At 43.0% G+C, this 23001-nt stretch overlaps 1 protein-coding gene across 1 annotated transcript; it reads left to right on the top strand.

Moving 5' to 3' along the window:
• Positions 1 to 614: 614 nt before the first annotated feature.
• epg5 (ectopic P-granules autophagy protein 5 homolog (C. elegans)) lies at positions 615 to 21505 on the top strand. Its single transcript, XM_032515663.1, has 45 exons — positions 615 to 1280; positions 1645 to 2301; positions 2912 to 3172; positions 3276 to 3474; positions 3607 to 3743; positions 3872 to 3979; positions 4068 to 4141; positions 4960 to 5068; positions 5508 to 5622; positions 5842 to 5992; positions 6082 to 6243; positions 6332 to 6489; positions 6808 to 6959; positions 7268 to 7408; positions 7553 to 7714; positions 7800 to 7922; positions 8013 to 8275; positions 8368 to 8508; positions 8623 to 8767; positions 8909 to 9106; positions 9859 to 9966; positions 10066 to 10188; positions 10480 to 10646; positions 10747 to 10983; positions 11086 to 11209; positions 11350 to 11494; positions 11604 to 11775; positions 11941 to 12103; positions 12222 to 12364; positions 12469 to 12625; positions 12880 to 13074; positions 13157 to 13370; positions 13970 to 14157; positions 14284 to 14467; positions 14599 to 14674; positions 15117 to 15220; positions 15313 to 15488; positions 15938 to 16162; positions 16245 to 16454; positions 17894 to 18038; positions 18142 to 18384; positions 18770 to 18983; positions 19074 to 19292; positions 19389 to 19503; positions 19595 to 21505. Exons 1-45 carry the CDS (start codon positions 1227 to 1229, stop codon positions 19775 to 19777), a joined length of 7740 nt encoding a protein of 2579 aa, XP_032371554.1. The 5' UTR covers positions 615 to 1226; the 3' UTR covers positions 19778 to 21505.
• Positions 21506 to 23001: the final 1496 nt, after the last annotated feature.

Genomic DNA, 23001 nt, shown 5'->3' with positions numbered 1-23001 from the left:
ACTTTGTATTAATAATTAAAATCTGCTAAGCAACTAGAATAAAAGAATACAGTGGAGTACAAAGTTTGTTACATATATTCAATATAACATATAGTATATAATTCAATTCAATTCAATTTTATTTATAGTATCAATTCATAACAAGAGTTATCTCAAGACACTTTACAGATAGACCACACTCCAGAATTTACAAGGACCCAACAGTTCTAGTAGTCTCCTCCAGAGCAAGCAACAGTGCGACAGTGGCGAGGAAAAACTTCCATATACATATTGTGTAGTGGAAATATTAAGTACCATAAAATGGTAAAGTAGAAGTACCTCAAAAAACTACTTAAGTATAGAACTTGAGTAGTTAGTTAGTTCCTTAGTTACATTCCCCCACTGCTTGTGTGTGTGTGTGGGGGGGGGAGCACAACCTGTTTTCAAGTTTCTCTTGCAAAAGACACATATCAGGTTTTCTGAATGAGCACGAATTCATCAATCATATTACATTCATCAGTTCATGAGTGAAATTCCTCTGCTACGAAAACAGAATATTGCTGATGTGACTTTTGGTATGTGTACGTAATCTTCAGTTTGGGCTCTCTGACTTTCCGTAGAGAGGTGGAGTAGTGACGTAATCAAAGATTGTGATTGCGGAGTTCCTGAACAAACAAAACAAATGACAGCTGACCATCATAAGGGGCTACGGCCTCATGTCACTCGACGAGTGGAAATCCTTAGATAATGTGAACAACAATACGGGAAACGTGTAGCCGTTGGTGAATAAATAACTAAGGAGAAAGACGGCGTAACGAGCTCACAGCTAGCTACGCTTTAAGCTGTAGCTAGCTTAGCTTAGCTTTGGGAAAGCGTCTTCAGTTGTAACGTTAACGTGCACGTTAGTTTAATCAGCAGGGACTGATTTAGTTTTCCAAAAGTATATAACCTGGATAGTATGCATACGCTAAGAGACATACTAGTGTTTGCCTTGCTATCCTCCACCAGCGACTTTTCTCAACGGACCATTCAGGAGTGTTTTGTTTACAACCCGTGACAAGTGTTTATCTTGACAGCACAGCCAGCCACTGGCTGCTTATCACAGGATAGACCTCGCTTGCTATTGCAGCTAATGGTTGCTGTTTGTGTGGATGCGGTTTATGTATGAGGAGTGTTTCTTGTCGTTTGATCAGCATCGTTTCCACATGTCAGTCAGCTGTTTGTCAGTGTGATCTGAGTTGTTAAATATGGAGGCTGTAAGACCAAAGAAGACCAAGTCAAAAGCCAGCGGAACATCTCAGGTGATTAACCAAGTCTTTTACTGTCTGTCATTCTTCTTCTTTTGGGGCAGGACAGGTATCTCCAGTCCTTCACAGAGCAAGACAATTACATACTTCTTCTCACAATTCTAGTATCCAGTCCAACACACTTTTATGTATTTGAAGCAAACTGGAAAACTTCACATTAAGACCCAGGATCCAAAACAAAAACAAAAAAGCTTGATTTAAAAGACAGAGTTAAACGCTGGGACCCTGTGCTGAGACATCTTTTTTTTCCGCCATATTCCACATTTGTCATAATGTTTGCACTGAAAACTACTGCATAGACTGAGTTGATAACCAAGGAAAAAAATTTTTTAATCTCAGATTGTTTTGTTTTTTTTAGCTGGTCAGGAAGCAGAAGCAGGCAGGGGAAGACAAAAGAGCGTCAGCTCCAGCAGCTGTCTGTGATGAGGCCTCCATCTCCGGCTTCACTGACATCCCCCTCAGTCTGCCCTATGAGGTGCCAGTGGAGGAGCAGCAGGACCCTGTCCAACCCCCTGAGACCACACCACAGCTATCAGATCTGCCCTCTGAGAAACAGCAGACCTCCTCATCACATACTTTACCAACATCAGTGTTAGATAAGACTTTACAGTCATCTCTGGCATCACAGGCTACAGTGCATCTGACAGAGACAAAAGTGGAAGAAGAGGAGGATGAAGAAGAAGCAGCTCAGGGGTCTGAACTTAAAGGTGAAGCACAGACCCCTGAGTTGGGAAAAGACACACAGTTGTGGAATCCACCTTGTGTTTCAACTCAATTTCAGATCCCAAAAGCCCCGAGTGCCCCTGCACTGTACCCCTCTCTTCCAACACTGGAGGAGGGCCTCGTGATGCAGCTCTGTGAGGAAGCTATGAAAAGTAGGCAAAAAGGACCTGCAGTGTTGGCACTTCCTGAGCAAGACACTTCCCCTCCGAGTTTGCAGCCTGTGGAGTCTGTAGCTGAACTTTCTAAGAGCACACTCTACCCAGAATTACCCAAGACAGCTCCAGAAATTCAGGTAATCTCAATGGGTATTTGAATTATGTGTTGTTGAATAACTCAGTATTGAAAGGTTGTCAATGTCTTTCCCCTGAAACAAAACAATACAACAACAAGTAAAAGTGAATGCATTATAATTTGACTCTGTGTTCCTAAAAGATTGGGAATGTATTGGTGGTGGCAAAATAATATTCATAAGCTAACTTGTCATAAAGTCATTTTTCATTTTACAATTGCACATGAATTCACCATTTCTGCAGACATTTCAATCTATTCAACTGAAATCCAAACAATTTATTAACATGAAAATAGCTAACTGTTGTATGGTTATTGTATTGTGATGATATCAGGGGAATTCATGTTCCTTGCTTTTAAATTGCAACTTATCAGACTGTTCTAGCTGAGTGAACAGTAATTGCCGCTACCTGTTTGGTCATGGTATCCACATTATAAGTGATTATATATAAAAACATTAAGTTATTTGGTCAATATAATGTGATTTTTGATTTTGTCCCTGACAATAACATAGATATTATTCGACTAAAATCCTTGTATCCTTACATATACACATGCATTGACATAAGAGATCATCTTTCGCACCTTATGTTTTTTTGTTTTTTTTTCTGCAGCCGTTCTCACAGGAGCAGCTGAGTGTGTGGGAGCCTGGCGGAGGTTTGCAAGCTTGGTTAGAGGGTGTTGAAGTGTGTGCAGCCCAGTTCTGCGCTCTAGCCCGGCAGGAGAACCATGAACTGACCGAACTGCTGCAGAACTACTGGCGCTGTCGTAGACAGCTGACCCAGTCTCACACACAGTTACATACACAGTCCTCTGACTGCAAGAGCACACAGAATCGTCTCTGGAGCTTCAAAGATGAACAGCTTACACTTCAGGTGTGGTGGTTAAAACAAAAAGCAGAAAGAAAGTGTGGCGAGAAAACTATTACCTAAAATCTTCTGCTGTAAGGAAACTCAATTTTCAATTTATTCTTGACAGGGTGTATGTGCAGATCAATCTAAGGTGTGTGGGTACCATCGCTTCCAGCAGGCAGAGTTCAGTCAGAGTGTGCTGGCTGAGCTCAGGAGAATGTTTGAAGCTCGCAGTGAGCTGCTCCATCAGAAGGTGACGCTACATGCGTACACTGCTCTGCTGTCACGCCTCCAGGTGGAATCATACTTGTATCATCTACTCAAAGGTTAGAGACTTATAAATTCTACTTGCCTTGAAGTGTCCATAACAGGCCTGTTAAAAACCTGTCTCTCATGCATAATACTAATGTTAAGTACATAAACTAAATCAGCTTTGTGTTTGTTTTTGATTATTCCAGATTATTCTGGCAGCAGAACACAGCCTTGTTCTCTCCAACCCTTGAAAGAGGCCGTCAGTGTCCTGTTTAGCTTCACACGTAGAGTCCTGGATGACACACAGTTCCAGACAGATATCCATCACTGGCTGGAGAGATTGGTACACACACACATACAAACACACACCTACACACACAAACACAAACACTGTACCACTTTTCTTACTCCCAAGTTCCATAGGTTAAGGTTTTTTGTTGTTTTCTTACATGGTTCTGGTCCACTCTCCAGGTGGCAGTCCTGCTGCATGTTGGAGGTTCAGGAGAGCACCTGTACCTACTGTGCCATCTTCTGTGCTGTCCTGCCGGGGTGGGCAAGTGGGCTGCACCATTTCTTCAGGTTAATTAGAGACACTGCTGTTTTTTAATTTATTGTTGACATGTCAATGCTTGTACATACTGACTAGAGTTGCCAATTTCTGCTTCAGATCCAAGTTTTGAGGAACACCTGTGGAGTACAGCACTTTATGCAAGCTCTGGCCATCCTAATGTCGCCTGCAAGGTAAATACTGGAGCCCCTTTAGCAATTTCTTACTTTCTTGTTTCAAATATTTTTTTATTAAAAGCATTTTGTGCATAAGTCTTGACATTTATATGCAATATGGAACTGCTTAAACGTTTACAAATATTTTACAAGCTAAGTACAGATTAAAGAAGAATGGGAAAAGAAGGTTATGTATGTTGATCAATGTACAAAATAAAAGATGACCATATGTTTGAAAACTTTTCCCGTTTAAGAGAAACCTAACTTTCGAGGTGCAATGTGTTAATTCTGAAATCCATAGTGTTACTGGAGGAACCTCAGCTTGCACAATTTAAGTATGAGTTTTTTGCCACTGTTAGTCATAAGAGATAGTGTTGTTAGATAGATAGATCTTTATTGTCATTGTATGCGGTACAATGAAATTCTGTTGGAGACATCCTCTCCAAATAGCAGCCTAGAGTAATATATATATATATATATATATATACACACACACACACACACACACCAGCACATTCTCACCCAAGCACATCTTGGCGTGTGAATATATTGTAAACTTTTTACCCATATGTCATTGGAAATGTGTTCCCAGTCACGCCTGTAAACCTCAGATGAAGGGGTGTTTTTTGGAAAGGAAGGATATCCGCTTCTCTGAGTCTAACCGCCTGTTGAAACATTTCTCAAGTTTGTGCAATACCTCTTTCTTGCCCACTAAGTGTGAACTGTACACTCTAGCTTTATATCTTTGGTTTTTCTTTGAGAGTCCAGGTCATTGTTTCAGGGTAAAAAAAAAAAACCTCACATCTCTAACCAGTGGCTTCTGTGTTTTGACCCAGGCACCGGTCAGAGTTCCTGGGACATCTGAAGCCATGTGAGAGCCAGAGCTCTGGTGCTTCTGGACCTGAGTCTGGCAACTGGACATTAGTGGATGAAGGGGGAGAGGAGGTATGTTTCGACAGGCAATAACCGCATGTTGAGAAAATAAATAAAACTCCTACATCACTGTTTGAAAAGAAATAATTATCTAAAAGATTAGGCTAAATTAATATACTATGTTGCAGAGGTACCACTGTGTTTTTGGAACCTTTAAGAAACTTTTTTATTTTCAAAACAGTAACATAACACATAAAATACTGTAATTTAATTAGTATGTATATTGTTTGTATTTGTGTTATGTTTGTAGTTTTAAAACGTAAACCTTTTTTATATAACAAACTGTTGTTACCATTTTATGTATAGAAAAAAATATAGCAGCCTCCACTTTGCATCCTGCCTATTAGCAGCTTCAATAAGTGTCAAATAGAGACTGGCATGACTTGTTGTCTTAAAGAGTCCAGTATGGGATCATTTAGCCTCTAACTGCATTGTTCTTCTCTGTGTTTAGGATGAGGAGCCAGAGAGCAGCTGGTTGCTGCTCTGTGAGGAGGATCTGATCTCCCTGCTGACCCAGTTCCCGTTCCAGCAGCTCTATTCACACATGCTGGGGATGAGCCAGCAGGGTAAGTCTGTCTGTCTGTCTGTCTGTCTGTCTGTCTGTTATGTGTGTCATCTCTCATGTGAGGAGGCCCCACAAAGATACTGAAATAAATAGCCGTGGATGAGAGGGGCACATAGAGAATGCCTATGTACAGGGTCCAGAAATTCTGTGCTCCCCCCCCCCCCCCCCCCCCCCCGTTTGTATCTCTCACTTTATGAACTGACAAACCATTTCCTTCCAGGTGTGTATGAACCCCAGGTCAGTTCCAGTCAGAAGATGATGCGTGTTTTTGCTTTTGCCTCTTCGCTCATCGAAATTCTCACTCTTGGACTGCAAACCTACAACAGGGCACGATACAGACAGCTCGTTAAACGTATAGGACACATCATACGGTCAGTGCACCAATAATATAGAGTAAAACTATACATATATACAGTATATAACATTTATTCATAATGTGGTCTTTTCTCTTTCTCCTCAGAATGACAGTGTGTTATGTCAGTGATCACTGGGCCCAATACGTGAGTGTAAATGGGGCTTGTGGATCCAGCTCTCATGGACACTCTCTGTCTTTGGACAAACTGCAGTTGGAATATGACAATCTCTTCCTCAGAGCTGTTTTACATGTACTCAGAAACAAAAGGTGAGGAATTGGCCTCAAGTATCTATTTTAACTGGAAATTATTTATTTTATGAGCTTCACTTTTATTTTCTGTGATCGTCTGATATAGGTTGGGCATTTGGTTGTTTATGTCCGAGATGCCATATGGGACTCTGTCCAGCTCTATGTTGTGGAGGGTCCTTTATGTTATGCAGTGTGCAGAGACAGCAGGACTGGAAACACTGGGCTCTGCTAGTGACACACGCTCCTGCATTCAGGCTCTTAGAGGTACCATTATACGCTCCTAACCTGCACCAACATTATCTTTCAAATCCTAAAAATGGAACTAGCATGGGCATTGTAGTTACTGTATGTTTATATGTGGCCTGTCAGCATCATCTATCTTAAACACAATTTTTGTATTTCACAAGTTAAGTTAAAAACGTTTGAATGTAACTTTTTTCCAACTATTTAACCTCAATTTCTAATACACTTAGCACATCTATTGCGTCAGGATTTTAAAACCAGCTTCAAAATGTGTGTTCTATTATTATTCCCAATGTGATGTTGACAGTTGCCACCGTCATATTTAATTGTATGTGTCAGACACAGAGCACCAGGACAGGTTTGAGCACTGGCTGTGTGAAGTGAACAGCTCTGATGGCATCTCCCTCCTCACCGCACTGGCACACATGGCCACACCAACTCAGCACTCTGACCCCGCATTCATCACAACCATAACTCTGCTGATGTACCAGGTATGAAAAGGAGATGCAGAGGTAAAATACCAGAGGATGCATGTACAAAATGAAGATGTATAGTAATTTAGATGTCCTACAAAGCTAATGCATTGCTTAGATACAATATGTACTGTAGACCACATGAAATAAAACACTGTGTTTTCATATAGTGTGCCAAAAATAACCAATATAAAAATAGGAGGGTGGCATTGAGAAAACAAGAATGCATAACACTGGTAAAAGATTCATCATCCTGGTCCCCTTGGTTAGAAAATATACAGTTTGTATCTTGTTCTTTGACATGTCTTTTCTTATTTTTGCTTCAGGTGTCTTATGTGAGTGTGTCTACCAGAGAAACTTACTCTAAAGTGGGGAGGGAGTTGCTGGCTACCATAGCAACAGCCCATCCCCATGTTATCTCTGTGCTCTTGGAGAGACTGAGAGAGACCATACAAAGTGTGGGAATGGTTGGTATTGGTATTGCTATTCTATTAAGACTTAAATGCATGTAATTGACTACATTGAGAGGAAAATGTCTTATTTGGCATTCAGCTCAAACTCTTGCCTTTTTGTTTTGTCTATATAACAATTTGTATGAATGTGTGTGTTAGGTGGCTTTGTACTTGTGCAAAGAGCTGCCTCTGAATCTGTGGCGGCCACAGCCAGAGGAAATATGCGTGATTGGAGCCTGGCTGCTCCAGCATCCTCTGTCTGCTGTTGAGAACCGGCTGGCTTGCGTTATACTGGAGGGTCTTAACTGGGGTTACACACAGGTAGTCACTGATTTATTAAAGATGATGTGTCCAGATGTCTTGAGTATGGTTGTAGGTTTGTAGTTCCACCTGTTTCCTCTTGCAGGATGGCTCCTTGGCCTTGTTGTCATCGCTCCACGCTGAAGTGGCTCTGCTGGTGGCTGAAGCCTATCAAAAGTACCTAACTGACAAACCGTACAGTGGCCTCATATCAGAGGGAATCAAACAGGTGACACATCCACTCTTTGCTCACAGACATTTAGTGTGAACCACCATGGCCAATTTGTCCATCTTTTTCTCTCTTACCTCTTCCCTTCAGGTGTCTTACCTTGCCAGTGTCCTTCGTTTGGGTGTGTCTCCTGAAGCATCCTTTAGTCAATGGGCTTGGCAACTGTTGCTAAGGCTGAAGCTCCATGGCAATTCCCAGAACCCAAAAGGAGCCTGGTCGGTCCCTGCTTTGTCGTCCAACCCACCTCCAGAGCTTACACACACTCCCAGCATGCACTCTGTTATCAGGGCTGTAAAAGCAGGCATTCCTATTGGATGCTACTTGTCCATTGCCATGACAACAGTGGGGCATAGGTTTGTACTCACTTACCCAAAGCCTGATATGTAGCATTTGAATGAAATTAACCTCTAATCTCCTGTGTTCTCCTTTCTGTGTTTTGTTCTAGTCTTGAACACTTTTGTACTGATGGAGTTGGGTTGTTGAAGAGTCTGATTCAGTCTCGCCACCTGAGAGCTGCTGTGCATCTTCTGGACAACATCCTACCCCCAACCTACTCTCTCAGCTTCTACCTGCTCAACAACCCTCAGTAAGAAAGATGCATCCTTACGTACATACAGCACATAAAACATATGCATTGTAGCAGCTTCTGTATCTCCAGTGCTTATTTTTTCTTCTGCTGTGGTCCCTCTGTTTATGCCAGGTTTGTAAGTTGTATCCAGTTGTTCTTGCAGTACGACAGCGTGTGTCCTCAAGGTGTGACACAGCAAGTCACTCACCGGGTAGCACCACTCCTCACAGGAACCATCTATGGAGACAATGTCCGACTGCTAAACAGTGTCATTCAGGTTTGTCTCAGCCAGCTTTTATCATAAAGATTATAGAATTTTTTGGTTCTTTGGACATCACAGAAAATTGTTAACATCCAAGATTCTTATAAGGGTTTGAAAAAGGTTAGCAAATTACCATGTGTGTGTTTTATCTTCCAGAGTCATGTGGTGGAGAGCTCACAACCCGGTCGTGTCGGTGCTGCTGCGGTGCTGGAGTTTTGGGTGGGGATTTTGACTCAGCAGAACCTGTGGTACCGGGACAAAACTGTCCTGTTCCTTATGGATCAGATCTGCTGTGCAGCATTCACACGCCATCAGGAGGACTGTGTGCAGAAACTTCTGTACCAACAGCATAAGGTATTGACTCAGTACATGTAGTTACATAGTTACTGATATGGTCATAACCATTACAGTGCTCAATTACCTATGTAATGGAGGACACCCACTACACCACCTGGCACTCGGGATTGTTGTCAGCTGTGGGAGGCGAGGAAGGCTCCCACAGCTACAAATACACACGGAACTGCTGCTTTATTATTTACACAAAAGCCTGGCTGAACACACTTATCAATAGCAGATAACAGCTAGTAGCTAACAGCTAGCTCTAGCAGCTAACCAGGTAAACAAGCTACCGACCAGCAAGATCAAGACAGGGTAGTTGAATTAAAACAATGTCTGAGTTGATAACGCATCTTGTTGTCATGTAGACGCCCTGTTCATGTTGTACAGACATATTAATTGCATTGTGTGTCTGTTAAGAGACACAAAGGCACTCTAAAACTTGCCCCGTCAACTGCCTTTTTAGCTCAGTGGAAGATTGAACTACTCAGTGTTGCCTGCACCGATTCAGGTCAGTTTTTCTTTCAATCGAAAGTATTCGCATATTCATAGCTATCATGATTTACATAAAAATTGGCCGGAATTCTCCTTTTAAGCTATGATTGTAAATCTGGTATCATTAGTGAGTATATTGTGAAAGTTTAAATAAGCATGCCAGCTGCAAATTTTTTCAGGAAGGATTTAGGGAGCTAGGTCCACTGAATAAGGCTGAACAAGCACAGTGACACCAGCAATAGCTGTAAAGTTTTCCATTTTCATACCTCATGCAGAATGCCTTGGGTTACCATGGAGATCGGGGTCTGCTCTCCTCTCTGGTTGGCTGGATTGCTGGAAATGCCACACCCTCTTTCATAGAGGGCCAATCCCTGAGCGCGGAGGTAAGGGTCTCCAAAGCACCAGTAGTACATGCAGGTACTCTTGATCATATAAGTAAAGTTCTCAGTCCTGACATGTGTTGTGTGTCCGTTTGTTTGTAGGTTTGGTTTGCCTGGCTGGTGCTAAATATGGAGAGCGTGTTTGAGGAGGATTCTCAGCTGAGACGCTGTGTTGAGAATGAGCTCCTGTCAGAGCCCAACATTTCCCCAGAACAAGCCTTAAAGGTATACAATCAATAAGTTATACATTGGTTGAGGTGGAAATATTGGGATTGCTTCAGCAAGCGTTCAGTATCACTTGGCATTGACAATTTACAAGACATTTCACAATACAGGACACAGTAAGTGGAGGACAAAATACCCCAATTTGCACTCTAGTGCATTTGAATAAACATTAAGAGTCCTTGAAAAGTCCAAGGGCAGTAACATGGTGTTTAGCAGTCTGGTCTACTGTTGGTTCATAATCCTACAGGCTATATGTAGATGGTGTTAACCGCATGTCTGTGTCTGAGCCAGAAGGCGCAGCAGAAGCTGAAGTTGCCAGTAGCACCATCTCTGCAGCGGCTGCAGGTGTACCGCTGGGCGTGTCAGGCCTTAGCCACGCCTCCTGACCACCCCATCCTTCCCCTGGTCTGGCAGAAGTTCCTACAGCTCTACCTTAGACAACCAGGACCTGAGTATGGGTACGACACACACACAGTTCTATCCCTAGGCAGAGAAACCAGGAATAAGAAGAATCTATGTGAAGAACAAATGTCTCTTTCTGTATGTGTCCTCCACCAGGCTGGTTGCAGGTGGATGCATCGGCCGAAGATTCTTCCAGGGCTCTTCTCAGGCCGCTTTACTCAGAGACTTGAGACAGAGAATACAGGAGGTGTCGGACTTCCACCATGCCGCCAGCCAGGCCCTCAGGGTGCCCCCAGCACGCACACCTTCATCAGACAGCCAGGGCGACGAAAGCCCCGACAGTCCCCGTCCCCCTTACCTCACTTCTCCTCAGCTACACACAGAGCTGGTCAGGTCGGTCTCTCAAATACATTCCTTCCTGTTGTTTGGCAGGTAGTAGCAGCCGTTACTGTGTTATAACATGCTCTCCAATCTCCACTGGTTGGTTCCCTACAGGTTGTTTGGTGTATTTGCCGTGTGGTTGGATGATGAGACTCTGCAAAAGCAGGAAGTATACCTGCCCTCTCTTCCTCCGGACTATGAACCACACAGACTGGCACAGGTCATGCAGCGGCAGCAGGTGGGTTTGTCTTTATGTGTAATTACATTTATAAATGAAAAACATGTGGTACAGTGGTTGTAACAGGTTAGGGAAATGTCATTCAGATCATGTTCATGTAGCTTCTAAGTTTGAAATTGTGTTGCCATGTTTTGTTGTAGGAACTGTGGCTCGAGTATGTGGACCAGGAGCGTCTGCAGTATGATGAGAGAGAGGTTCTGTCTCTGTGGGAAAAGGTGCAGAGTGAGCCAATCTTTTTGCAAGCCCAAAATCCCGGCTTCACTGACTACACCAGCCTCAACAATGGTACAGAGACAAAATTGATACTGTGGACATGCAGTGGAATATTCTGATAATGAATTTGTATTCATAGCTACTAGTTTTAATATTGGTCTTTGTGTCTTACTGTGTGCAGCAAGGGAGCGTATCCTGTCCAACCTGCAGAAGCATCCAGTTCCCCGTCCAGCTCCAAAGCTGCAGCAGCAGAAGGCTCCAGTAGCTGAAATCCCCACCACCTGCCTCACTGACTCTAAAGCTGCTACTGGACTGCTGCAGTGGGACCTCCGCATCCTGCAGGACCAGGCCAGGTACATGGAGGTCATACATACATTATAACATTTCCACATCATCAGTGGCACACATGCATACACAGAAAAATGCTCACTCGGGTTTGTACTCATACAAACGCCACGCATCAAAACATACTCAAAGCTACGGACTAATTACAAAAAAGTTGTTTATCTCGGTGTCAGGCTTGCAGTGGCACGCGAAGCCCAGCAAGTGGCGATGGAGCAAGAGCTGCTGGAGAGTCTTCCTCTGCTGTATAAGAACCAACCAGAGCAAGTCACCATGGCCCTGGAGTGTAAAGGGAAGGGTGGGCAGCCGTGCCAGGGACCCGCAAACATCACTGTCACAGTACGATCACTGAAACTGCATACCACATACCAGTCATATTTTTTTTACATTTTATATAATTTCTTTACAGTGATATACAGTATATTAATGTGTTTGTGTTGTCTCTGTAACCATGTAGTGTGAGGGGGTCCAGAGACAGGATGCAGTGCAGACTCAGATAACATCAATACGCAGGGACATCAAGAAGCTTCAAGCTGACGCCATGGCTCCTCCACCTGAAAGCCTGGCCCAGGCTGCTGTCCACACTGAGAACTTTATCACGTGAGTATAAACAGATGGTGCTACCGAAAATAAAATATGAACAACATCACAATTAAAAAAAAACATAGGCCTGTTTTGACTAATGCATTTTTTTATATTTTCAGGGCTCTCGTGAACATGTATAAAGCACAGAAATCTCCAGCCGTGCAGCACGTTGGCGTGTCTGCCTTCTACCAGGTGGTCTCCTTTGTGTGTGAAGACACACTGCGACATCCCCCCACACACCAGTATTTTTCCTCGTGTGTGGAGATACTGGGACAGGTGCGCATACATACACATACACGCATGTAGCAGTATTGTTTAGCTTTATTTGGAATGCCCAAATAAAGTTAAAAGAATAAATATCTAAAATTGTCAACCCTACTTGAATCAGAAACACAGCTGCTCACAGCTGGGATTGATTGTGATTGACCCGATTGATTGCTGAAAGGGGCAGGTTCACTTTCTTGTTATACTCCTTAAAGGAATAAAACATACTTGAATTGGCTTGTTTTGTACCCTTGTTTTGTCTCCAGGTGTTTATCCAGGGAAATGCAGAGGAATGTGGTCGTGTGCTGAAAACAATTCTGGAGCAGAGGCGTCTTTGCCCGCTCATTTCGCCCTTCTTCACTCCCAATTCAGCACCCAATCAGCTTGTCTTTCTCTACCAAGACGTGGTGACATCTTTACAACTTGACAGTGCTGATGTCATTTTCATGCTGCTTACAAAGGTCAGTTTACACACAGTGGAGAAATATGACATACACTTAAAGCAGTCCAGTTACATGAACCACCCCTGTTCTCCCTGTCTAGTTTGATTTATCCCAGTGGCTGAATGAGGCCCACCCAGTGTTTTCGGAGAGAACCCGTCTGCTGGAGTTGGTCCACGGAGCTCTCTGCATCTGCGGTCGAGACCCTGAGCCTGAATTTCTCACACCTTTTCACCTTTTCACCAAACACTGGACTTGGATTTTACGCCACCATTTCCCTGATCACTACAGTGACTGCCTGCGTCTGCTTATGACCAGTAAGTAAGAGAGTGTGTGTGTGTGTGTGTGTGTGTGTGTGTGTGTGTGTGTGTGTGTGTGTGTGTGTGTGTGTGTGTGTGTGTGTGTGTGTGTGTGTGTGTGTGTGTGTGTGTGTGTGTGTGTGTGTGTGTGTGTGTGTGTGTGTGTGTGTGTGTGTGTGTGTGTGTGTGTGTGTGTGTGTGTGTGTGTGTGTGTGTGTGTGTGCTGCCTAATTGAATTTGATAATTAAAGTAATTACTGGCACATGGTAATGCAACTAGGAACAACTGATGTTTTAATCCTCTTGTTGCTCAGTCAAATGATCCATCAAAACAAGAAATAGAATTAATTGATTAACAAAACTAACTTTACTAATCATTCCATCAAGCTACTGAATCAGATATGAGTTGACAAATTATGTACACAAGTGTTTATTTGTGTGTTTTATCTTGACAAAATTTAGTTTAATTGTTGTTACCATGACATGAAATGATTCCAAATGAAGGTACAAATTATAGTATTTATAAGTATTTAGTATAGTATTTTCCCAAGAATATTAGATTTAGGTGTTTGATTTACAATTTGTCCAACAAACAAAGGCATTGCTTAACCTCACCAGGCTCCTCAGACCAGTTACTGAGTCCGGAGTGCTGGAAGGTCACTCTGCGAGTGCTGGGCTGCATACCTCCGTCCCATAATACCAAGAGCAAAGCTGAACAAGCACGCAGCACCACCGACGTCTCTGGCCGAGCTGTCGGACCCCCAGCTTCTCCCTACAGATCTCCCATCAGCCTTTCCCCTCAGCAGGTAACTAATGCAGATTCTTGCAAAATATCATCCTAACTGTCTCACTAAACTGTGTGAAACATTCATTATTTATCCAACCACACTGTGGGATTTAATTGGTTTGATGATTTAATTTGTTTCCAAAAGGTGGATGAGACAGTTGATTGGTTGAGTGATTTCTTCCTGCGGAGTCGTCTCAGTAAGCCAGACCTCCGCAGTTTTGGCCTGTACTCAGCCTGGCGTCCTTACATTAATGAGGTTGTTTCCTTCTGGGACCATTTGATTGGTTGTCTAATCAATGTACAGCTCAGCAGCGGTGCCAGAGAGAAAGGTAACTGCCTAATGTCAGCACGTGTTGAGGACAGTAATATTTGGGATCAGGAAAACAATACAGCTAATTTGTGCATATGCTTTGTTGTTATCTGTCAGTATGAATTCAAAATGTATCCTGCACTCTCACAGCTCTGCTGGACCTACACAGTAAGATTGTGAAGTTATTTAAGCCTTGGATCTTTCCTCTGGACACTGAGGATGGCGGGTAAGCATAGCACACCCTCAGCTCTTAGGCAGTCATTGGTTTTAGATATGGGGGGGGGGGACGGTTGGCAGATGTGACTCATGTAAACACAGACAGAACAGAATCCAGAGAGGGCAACATATAAAAAATATTCAAATTGTTTCAAATGGAATCTTTGCCTCTTTTTTTTCCGGGTGAGAAACCAACAGTGGGAAATGAAATTTAGATCTCTGAAGCACACTAAACATTACACAATAACCAACAAACACAACACTGCCCAGAGAAAAAAAGACTACAATAGATGTTTACTTCGGAGTTATAAATCAGCCATGTCACACTAAGGTTTGTACTGTGATTCTCCCGGTCAATACATAGAGAGAGCAGTTTAGTGTTTCCCACTAAGGAAAGGGTAAGGAACATGAAAAACAAAAAGGATGTCAATATCAGTGTCTCTTTGTCTTAGTAACCTCAAGTGCTACCCCTGGCTGGAGACAGACGCGAGTGCGGCAGGATGCCTGGTCAGCCTGTATGCCCAACTCACTGAAACACTGCATCACAAATTCAGAGGTGGGTACCCGGAGTATTTAATGACTGCTTCTTTATGTAGCCTGTGCTGTGAAACCTTTTTTTTTTACCTTTTGTCTGTTTGTATGTTGCAGATCGTCTGCTCCCCGGCCAGAGAGGTACACTGTGGCTGTGTATGATGCAGTACTGTGAGAGCTGCACCGCTCCCCGTACGCCCGAGTACCTCCTCTACATGTACCATACACACCTCCGCAGCCTGCCCTGGAGACACCTGCACCCCGACACTCAGCTAATGGAGCAGCTATTCAAAGTGAGACACTCTACCCTCCGACTCTGAACCCCTGATCCTCGACACTGCACACTGGTCTAGACATGCATGACACAGTGGAGCTTGTTAAATTGAGACCTCGGTCCTTGAACCCATAGCTCCTATTATTAACTTGGCTTCTTTGTTCTTTGAAACAAGCTCCTGTCTCTCAAGCCCCACATGGATCTATAGAATATGCACAGATGAAAGCAGTCTCCCAAAATAAATTAGATACATTTCAACGGATTTATAGTTAGGATATTCTGATTACATTTCAAGATAACTGGATTATCTATTTAGCCATGAATATGTATCTTACAGTTGTCAAACTGTTAAAATTAATAAATATTCTGAGTACAGTCAGTTAATAACCAAGAGATATTATTTGTTTATAGTTATGTGATTTGTGTGAGTGGATTGTTGATCATTTTCTCTTTTTCTGTTGCCTGCAGGTGGAGAGAGGAAGTCCCAAGAGCTGCTTCCTCTTTCTGGGAGAAGTGTTGTGTGAAGTCAACTGGGTCAGCGTCCTAAGTGACCACTTACAAACGCCCCCCAACTCTACGACATATCCAACTCTACCAGAGACGGGTACTCAGAAGGAGTCACACACCATGTTAGTCTATCTACTATACATGCTAGTTTTTCTGGCCAAGGAGGAACAAATCCTTAGTCAACAGGTAAGTCCAGACTATTTTGGTTTCCCATCATGTTCAGACCTCTTGTACCTTCTTCTTATTCAATTTCCTCCTCAACCTTCAGGATTCCCCTCTACTCAGTCTATTGGTCCAATCCACCTCTCTGCCCTGGCACAAACTGGACCTGTCCTCATACCAGGGCATTCTGGGATATGTCGTCACACACTACCCTCCGTCTTTGCTGCTCAGTACGGATTCTGCACCTCAGCTGCTGCTGAAATCATTACGCAGCGCTGCTGGGCTCCACCCCCGTTCTAATGAAGTTCCACACTGTGTGAGACAATACAAACCTGTTTGATTTATAACAGCCCAGGGAAGCTTTCAAGCCCAGAAATGTATGACAGAACATCCTCAGTGATGATTTAGTATACATGTAGTATGTTTCTTATTAATTTGTTAATTGATGAATTATTATAGAATTATTCATAGCACCATAAATTAATGAATTAAACTTACACTTACAGCTGAAATTTAATGAGAGTCAATTTATAGGTTGAAGATATATACAGAAAATAAGATACTAGATACAGCATGACTGTCGGTGCACAGCTCAGAGGAGCCCTAATGTTTGAGAATATAAGAATGAATGCATCTCCTACATCAACTCTGCCCCAGGCAGATACACATCTTGTGTAGGAGTGGGAGGCTTGGAACATCCGTTTTAAATTTAGACTTAAACAGTTCATTTTTCTCTGCCAGCTCTGTATCACTCAGCCCAATTACATAAATATAACACTTAAAACCTTACAGTTACTGTTGACGTAGAGCAGCAGAAGCAACATGATAATGTTCCAAAGTAGGATTTTGGCTAAATACAGGACCACTCTAAGATCCAGCAATTTATATAATCTTTCATTCAAGCATAGCTCCTACTGATTATAGCCAAAATATGCATGAAAATATGTGGGAATTAGTTACATTCACACCAACATTAAAAATAAAAATCTTGTTTTGGGGTAAGATAAACTGCATGTAAACTAGTAACAAATAAATAAATAAATAATGTAGTGTGTAAATCTTAATTAAGATGAATTCCTAAATTGTACTTTGACATTTAACTGTTTTAGGGGACCTTAGTTTAGTCTTAATTTGGGGACACATACTCTAAATATCTGTTATGATGCGTACAAAATATTCTAAATGACAAAGTAATAAATATACTGTCACCGGTGACTTTTATAGGTACGCGTTGTTAGTACTGGGTTGGACCCCTTTTTGCCTTCAGAATTGCCGTAATCCCTTATGGTTTAAAATAAGGTTCTGGAAACCTTCCTCTGAGATTTTGGTCCATATTGACATGATAGCACCACACAGTTACTGCAGATTTGTCAGCTGCACATCCATGATGCAGATCTCCCCTTCTGTACCCTAGAGATGGTTGTCTGTGAAAATCCAAATAGATCAGCAGTTTCTGAAATACTCAAACCAACCCATCAGGCATTAATATCCATGCCACGTCACTTAAATCACCCTTCTCTCCCATCCTGATGCTTGGTTTAACCTTCAGCAGATCGTCTCAACTCGTCTACATGACTGAATGCATAGAGTTGCTCCAGGATTAGCTGATTAGATATGTCTGTTTCCAAGCAGTTGAACTAGTGTACCCAATAAATTGGTTGTATTGTGAGTGTATTCATGTAGGCCTATCTATTTCTGTATAGCATCACACACACACACAAAACGCTATAATCCGTGTTTCTTTCCATGTGTCAGGAGGAGACGCTGAAGGCTGGAGCGTATGTGTGCTGGTGTGTGCAGTCTTTGGTGACTCTGGAGCAAGGAGGCAGCATCAGCCTCAGCAGCCTGGAGGCTCAGCTGGAGTCACTTCTAGAGAGCATCGTCACATTCAACCCACCAGGCGAGTCGTCCTCACCGTCATCCTCAACAACAACATCCACCATCAGTAAGAACTTCTTTCATCACCCTAATCTTATCACTTCCTCCTCCTTTTCCCTCTACAGAGACGGGTTTGGAGCAGAGGCACATGGCGCTCTGCAGTCTGTTTAGCGACGCTCTGGCTTTGCTGAATGGAGTTGGAGTCTCAACGGGCGAGGCACTTGCTGCTCATGTCATAACGTGGCTGGACAGGAAGGGGAGGGGTTTTCCTATTCTGCCTCTTCTCACGGCTTGCTCCCGCTGTCTTGCATCAGTACGGCACATGACGCGGATCATGGAGGCATGCATTACAGCGTACTTCAACCACGGTAACCAAAGTAACAGTTTTATTTAACTGACCATTGCAACTACTTTTTTTGGGAAAGCCTGTACTGGTTACAGCTCCCTGTAAGAGGAACGTGCTTAAGCATTCTCCTCTAGTAGATATCTCTGTCCTGTGCACATGCACCCTTGTACATGTTAAGTATGCTGTACATAAACTTACATAACATAGACATTTTAGTCCAGAGTTTTGCTCTGTGGCTCTGTAAAAGGTGCTATACAACAAACTTTTCTTACTAATATTCCTTATACAAGTCTTAAGTTGATCTTTTTCCTAAAAAGTTGGTTTAGTCCTTTAAATTTCTCCCTTTTATATAGTTTAATGTAATATCTGGGATTCACATGTTTTTTTTGTTTGTTTTTTTGTTTCAGCTGAGGAGGAGTCTGTAGGTTGGGGTCCTGTCTTGGTGTCGCTGCAGGTGCCTGAGCTCACGGTGGATGACTTCCTCTCTGAGAGCCAATCAGGGGGCAGCTTCCTGACGCTCTTTGCCTTCATCCTGCAGCGCCTCAACTCTGAATACACAGCAGCCAATGAGAGAAGGACTCTGGCTCTAATTAACACATGGACCAACCAGGTCTTTCCCAGGTTTGACCCCCCCCTCCCCTTTATTCTCTTATTCAGTTGCTTGTTATGGCTTTAAAAGTCCATTTAGCATGTGTGCTTTTGTGTGTCCAGTGGCCCAGGTGATGAAGCCAAGCTGTTTCTTTGGTGGCACAAAGCACTTAGTCTGTCAGTGGAGCAGCTGAAGCCGCAGGCAGGCCAGACTGAAGTGTCGGGAGTCATTATGGGTCTATTGAGGTTGCAAACCAGGCTGCTTCAGCTGGGAGAAGAAAGACTGAACTCTGGGTTGTTAGGAGCTATCGGCCTGGGGAAGAAGTCTCCGGTCTCTAATAGGTAAGCTCACATGCAAACAAAAAATGACAGAGTAAAATATGAATTCATAATTGTTGGTAAACCACCTGTTGATGCATGTCTACTGTCTACATCAAGGTTCAGGGTGGTGGTACGCAGTCTGGCAGCATTCCTGTCAATCCAGGTGGCATCAGAGACCGAGCTTCGACTCCAACCCACCAGTGACCTGCAACTTTCTGCCAAAGCACAGCAAGTATGCAACAAAACTGCAAATACAGTGTTTTCGTTTTCTAGTCTGCAATTATCTCCTAAAAATAACTTGTGTTTCTTTTCTGTGGATGCAGACGATGGGGGTGTTGGAGGCCATGCTCGGCAATAAGCAGTACGCAGAGTTAGAGGACTCTGTGAATAAAGTTGTCCAGTTCATCCGCTACCCAGGACACTGTCTCAGAGACGGACCCCGACTGCTGGCCCTGTTGGCCAACCTCCTATACCCCGACCTCAGATACCTACACATTATCCGTTAACCATGACTTAACCAGACATTCATGCTGGAGATCCGAGAGGACCTTAGTCTTCTGTGGCAAATACAGTGACATTTGACCTCTGTTCTGCACAGAGAAAATCTTTCTGGAGCACAAAGTTTTTAAGTAGTGACACTGAATTGCTGTTGCTGTTATATCAACAAGAGCTACATGTTTTATCAGAGAGGGTTTTGAGTGACAGATGCTGAATGTTCATCAGAGCTCGCTGTGCATTTCTGAGAGATACTTTTTGACTGGTCAATGAAGAGTCCTAAAACCAGTCAGAGACAAATGTTACGTGCTAACCTCTTATCTTTACTTGCACTTTGCTTTCTCTCTTATGTTTATGCCTTGTTGCTTTTTATATAACTTGCCTGTTTGTTTTTAACACATCTGTTCTATTCGAGGTTTGGGAGGAAATTGCACATAGTTATTTAGGCAGAATTCATGAATCAAAATGCCAAAATCAAAAACACTGGGCTTTAGGTGTGAGTTTCACACCTGCATGTAAAATCTTACATGAAAAAATTAAAGGGTCCACAGACTATTTGTAGGAAGTTGAAGTACAGATCTAATAGGCCTATAAGTTTAGAAGTATCTTTTTAAAATGGGGGTGGGGGCATACCAGGAAGGCTAAAAGGCATGTTTCAATGGCTTATACGTATCCCTGAAGTCAGCTGTCATTGCTAGCATCTAGCTACAATATTGCAATCCTAGATGCTGTACACATACAGATGAATACAGCAGCTGCCTGGATGAAGTGATCATGTTTAGTAACAGAACATTTGCCAGTATTATGTTCATATACAGCCAAAAGTGCTTTTGTTGTTTCTGCCAAAGAGATATTATTTTCATTTGCTCAGCTCCTTAACCCTTCTTGACCATGAACTCTGGTTGTTTCATCTGTCTCTGTTGGGTAGAAAAACTGTAGCCTGAATAAGTACATGCACTCGAAGATAAACTAAGCACCACTTACCATGTCCCACACCAGTTGGCTTCCTTATAAAGTAGTGTGTGCAATGTAATACAAATTACAGACGTCATTGGTTTTACTAAGAGACCAGGGATGTCATCCTTGGCGCTTGTATAACTGGACTTATACACACAAACATGTTGGTCATTTGAGGACCAAGGCAGATTGTAATTCACATTTATCAGACCTCCACACTGTATTATACATCCACCAGTTTTCACCTCTCAATCCCCCTTCTCAGTTCACCACTTCTGTTGCTCTGTGCCATTTTAATAATATTTGTGCTGCACTTCTCCTCGCCTTATTGCCTATGTTATGTTTTGACTATTAATGTCAAAAGCATTTCTTTTTTATTAGTCAGTGGTCGGGAATGGGTCTGAAGGGCTGCTGGAGGAGGGAGCTACCAGGCTGGGCTGCACAAAGGAGACAAGACTATGTTCAATAAATGGAAGTGAAGGCCTCACAACTCAACTTCGTGATCGGGGACCATATTGTACGTAGTACATGGATACCTCAGAGCAGGAAGACTGATCTGTACTCCCTGGACAGGTCACGTGGAGGGACATGTAACTGCTTTATGAATCAAGCTGTAAATAACTATTGAGAGAGACAAAAAGATCTGAACAGCAATACAAGATACATTGTGCAACATCTCCAACAAAACTGGCCTGCAGTCTACATTCTCCATGCATAACGCTGCTCATGGTCAAACTGAAATTAAAGCTTCCTTGTCTAAGAAGCCTGTTATAACAAGTGTGTATTGTGTCTTAGTACTCATTTACTTGTCATCTGCATCCTGTTCTTATTGTGCGAAGGTACAGTACATGTCCCCAGTTGAAAAAAACAGATTGTTCAGGTTGGTGTCTTTAAATTGAGCTGTGTGCACACGAAGATCCAGCGTCCTCATTTAACACCACCACTTCTGTATGGGAGAAAAACCTCTCTTCAGGCAACAGTGGTCTCTATGGTTACAGGAAGGGTAAAAGTGAGAGAGGAGGTGGTAAGGACGGGGTGTTCTGAGGCTATGAGAGAGGCGGTGGGAGATGCTTACAGACGCTCATCATCGTCGCCTCGTTCTCACACTCCAAAACAGGCTCCGGTGTATTCTGTGAGTCCCTCGTCTGTCGCTTCTTGCCATCTAATTGACCTTCTGTTCTCCCGTCTTTTAGCTCAGGTAGTGGAGTACGCTGGAGCAGTCGATATTTATGTGACAGCTTGCTCTCAAACATAAGCCTCATCCCATGTTCCTCTCTCTCTCTCTCTCCTCGCACACGCATACTGTACATAGATACAGTAGCCACATGCTCACCCATTGATAAGACTGATTCTATTTTATTAATGGCATACACATCACTGTCTGGCAGATTACTGTGTCACCATGGAAACCCAGCATCAGATCAGGGATAGTTGTTCCTCGACTGTTTGAGTGCACACTCAGCAGTCAGAGCAGCACATTGTGGATCAGCCCTCCTCAGTCATAATTGGCTGCAGACATAAAACAAATGCATTGTGCAGACTTCAGAAATGTGATTATATTATGTGAAATCTGACAAGTAATGCTAAAACTGTTGACAGTAATGAGTAAGCTTGTAGTTCAACCATGTTTACTGTACAATTGGCACAGTAAAGTGCAGATTTCTATCGGTTCATGGCAGTTGATTTCAGCATGTTCCAGTGTCCGTCACAGGCTGAACAGAGGGCCCTGCATGACCAGTTGCTCAGTTTGGGACAGCTGCCCTGGCCTGAAGTCCCTCTTACTGCCAAAACTCATACTCAGCTGGACACACGGGAATGTCTCTCTATGTGCTCTTGCGTTGTTTTGAATGTTCAGTGTGTGCGCGTCAGCCTACATTCATATGTGTGAAAGCAAGTCTGTATTTGTGTGTCAGACAGGCTCCTCCAATTGAGACACCCACTTTTCTAGCACCTCCTCGCCAGTCCCAGTGGGGAGTGATGACTCAAGGTTAAATGAGACTCTCTCTCTCTCTTGCATTAACCCAGCAAAGCAAAAAGCATTTCTCACCGCTAAGGGTACCTACTTATTGTTAAAAGCCATTAACATCGACTCAGACCTCCTCCGGTGGTGTAATAAGTGTGATTTCTGCTTGTTGGTCTGCTCTGCCTGACAAGAGTGGTGAAGTCAAGAAGGAATGTTTGACCTTCAGGATAGAATGTGCATTTAGTTTTTTCCAAGAACTAAATATCCCGACAATGAATGATTAGAAAAACTTAGAGGACTTTTTGAAGAAGTTGT

Source organism: Etheostoma spectabile, chromosome 5 (genome assembly GCF_008692095.1).
Source record: "Etheostoma spectabile isolate EspeVRDwgs_2016 chromosome 5, UIUC_Espe_1.0, whole genome shotgun sequence".
NCBI lineage: Eukaryota > Metazoa > Chordata > Actinopteri > Perciformes > Percidae > Etheostoma > Etheostoma spectabile.
The sequence above is the reverse complement of the archived record's forward strand: the minus strand, read 5'-3'. Positions and strand labels throughout refer to the sequence as shown.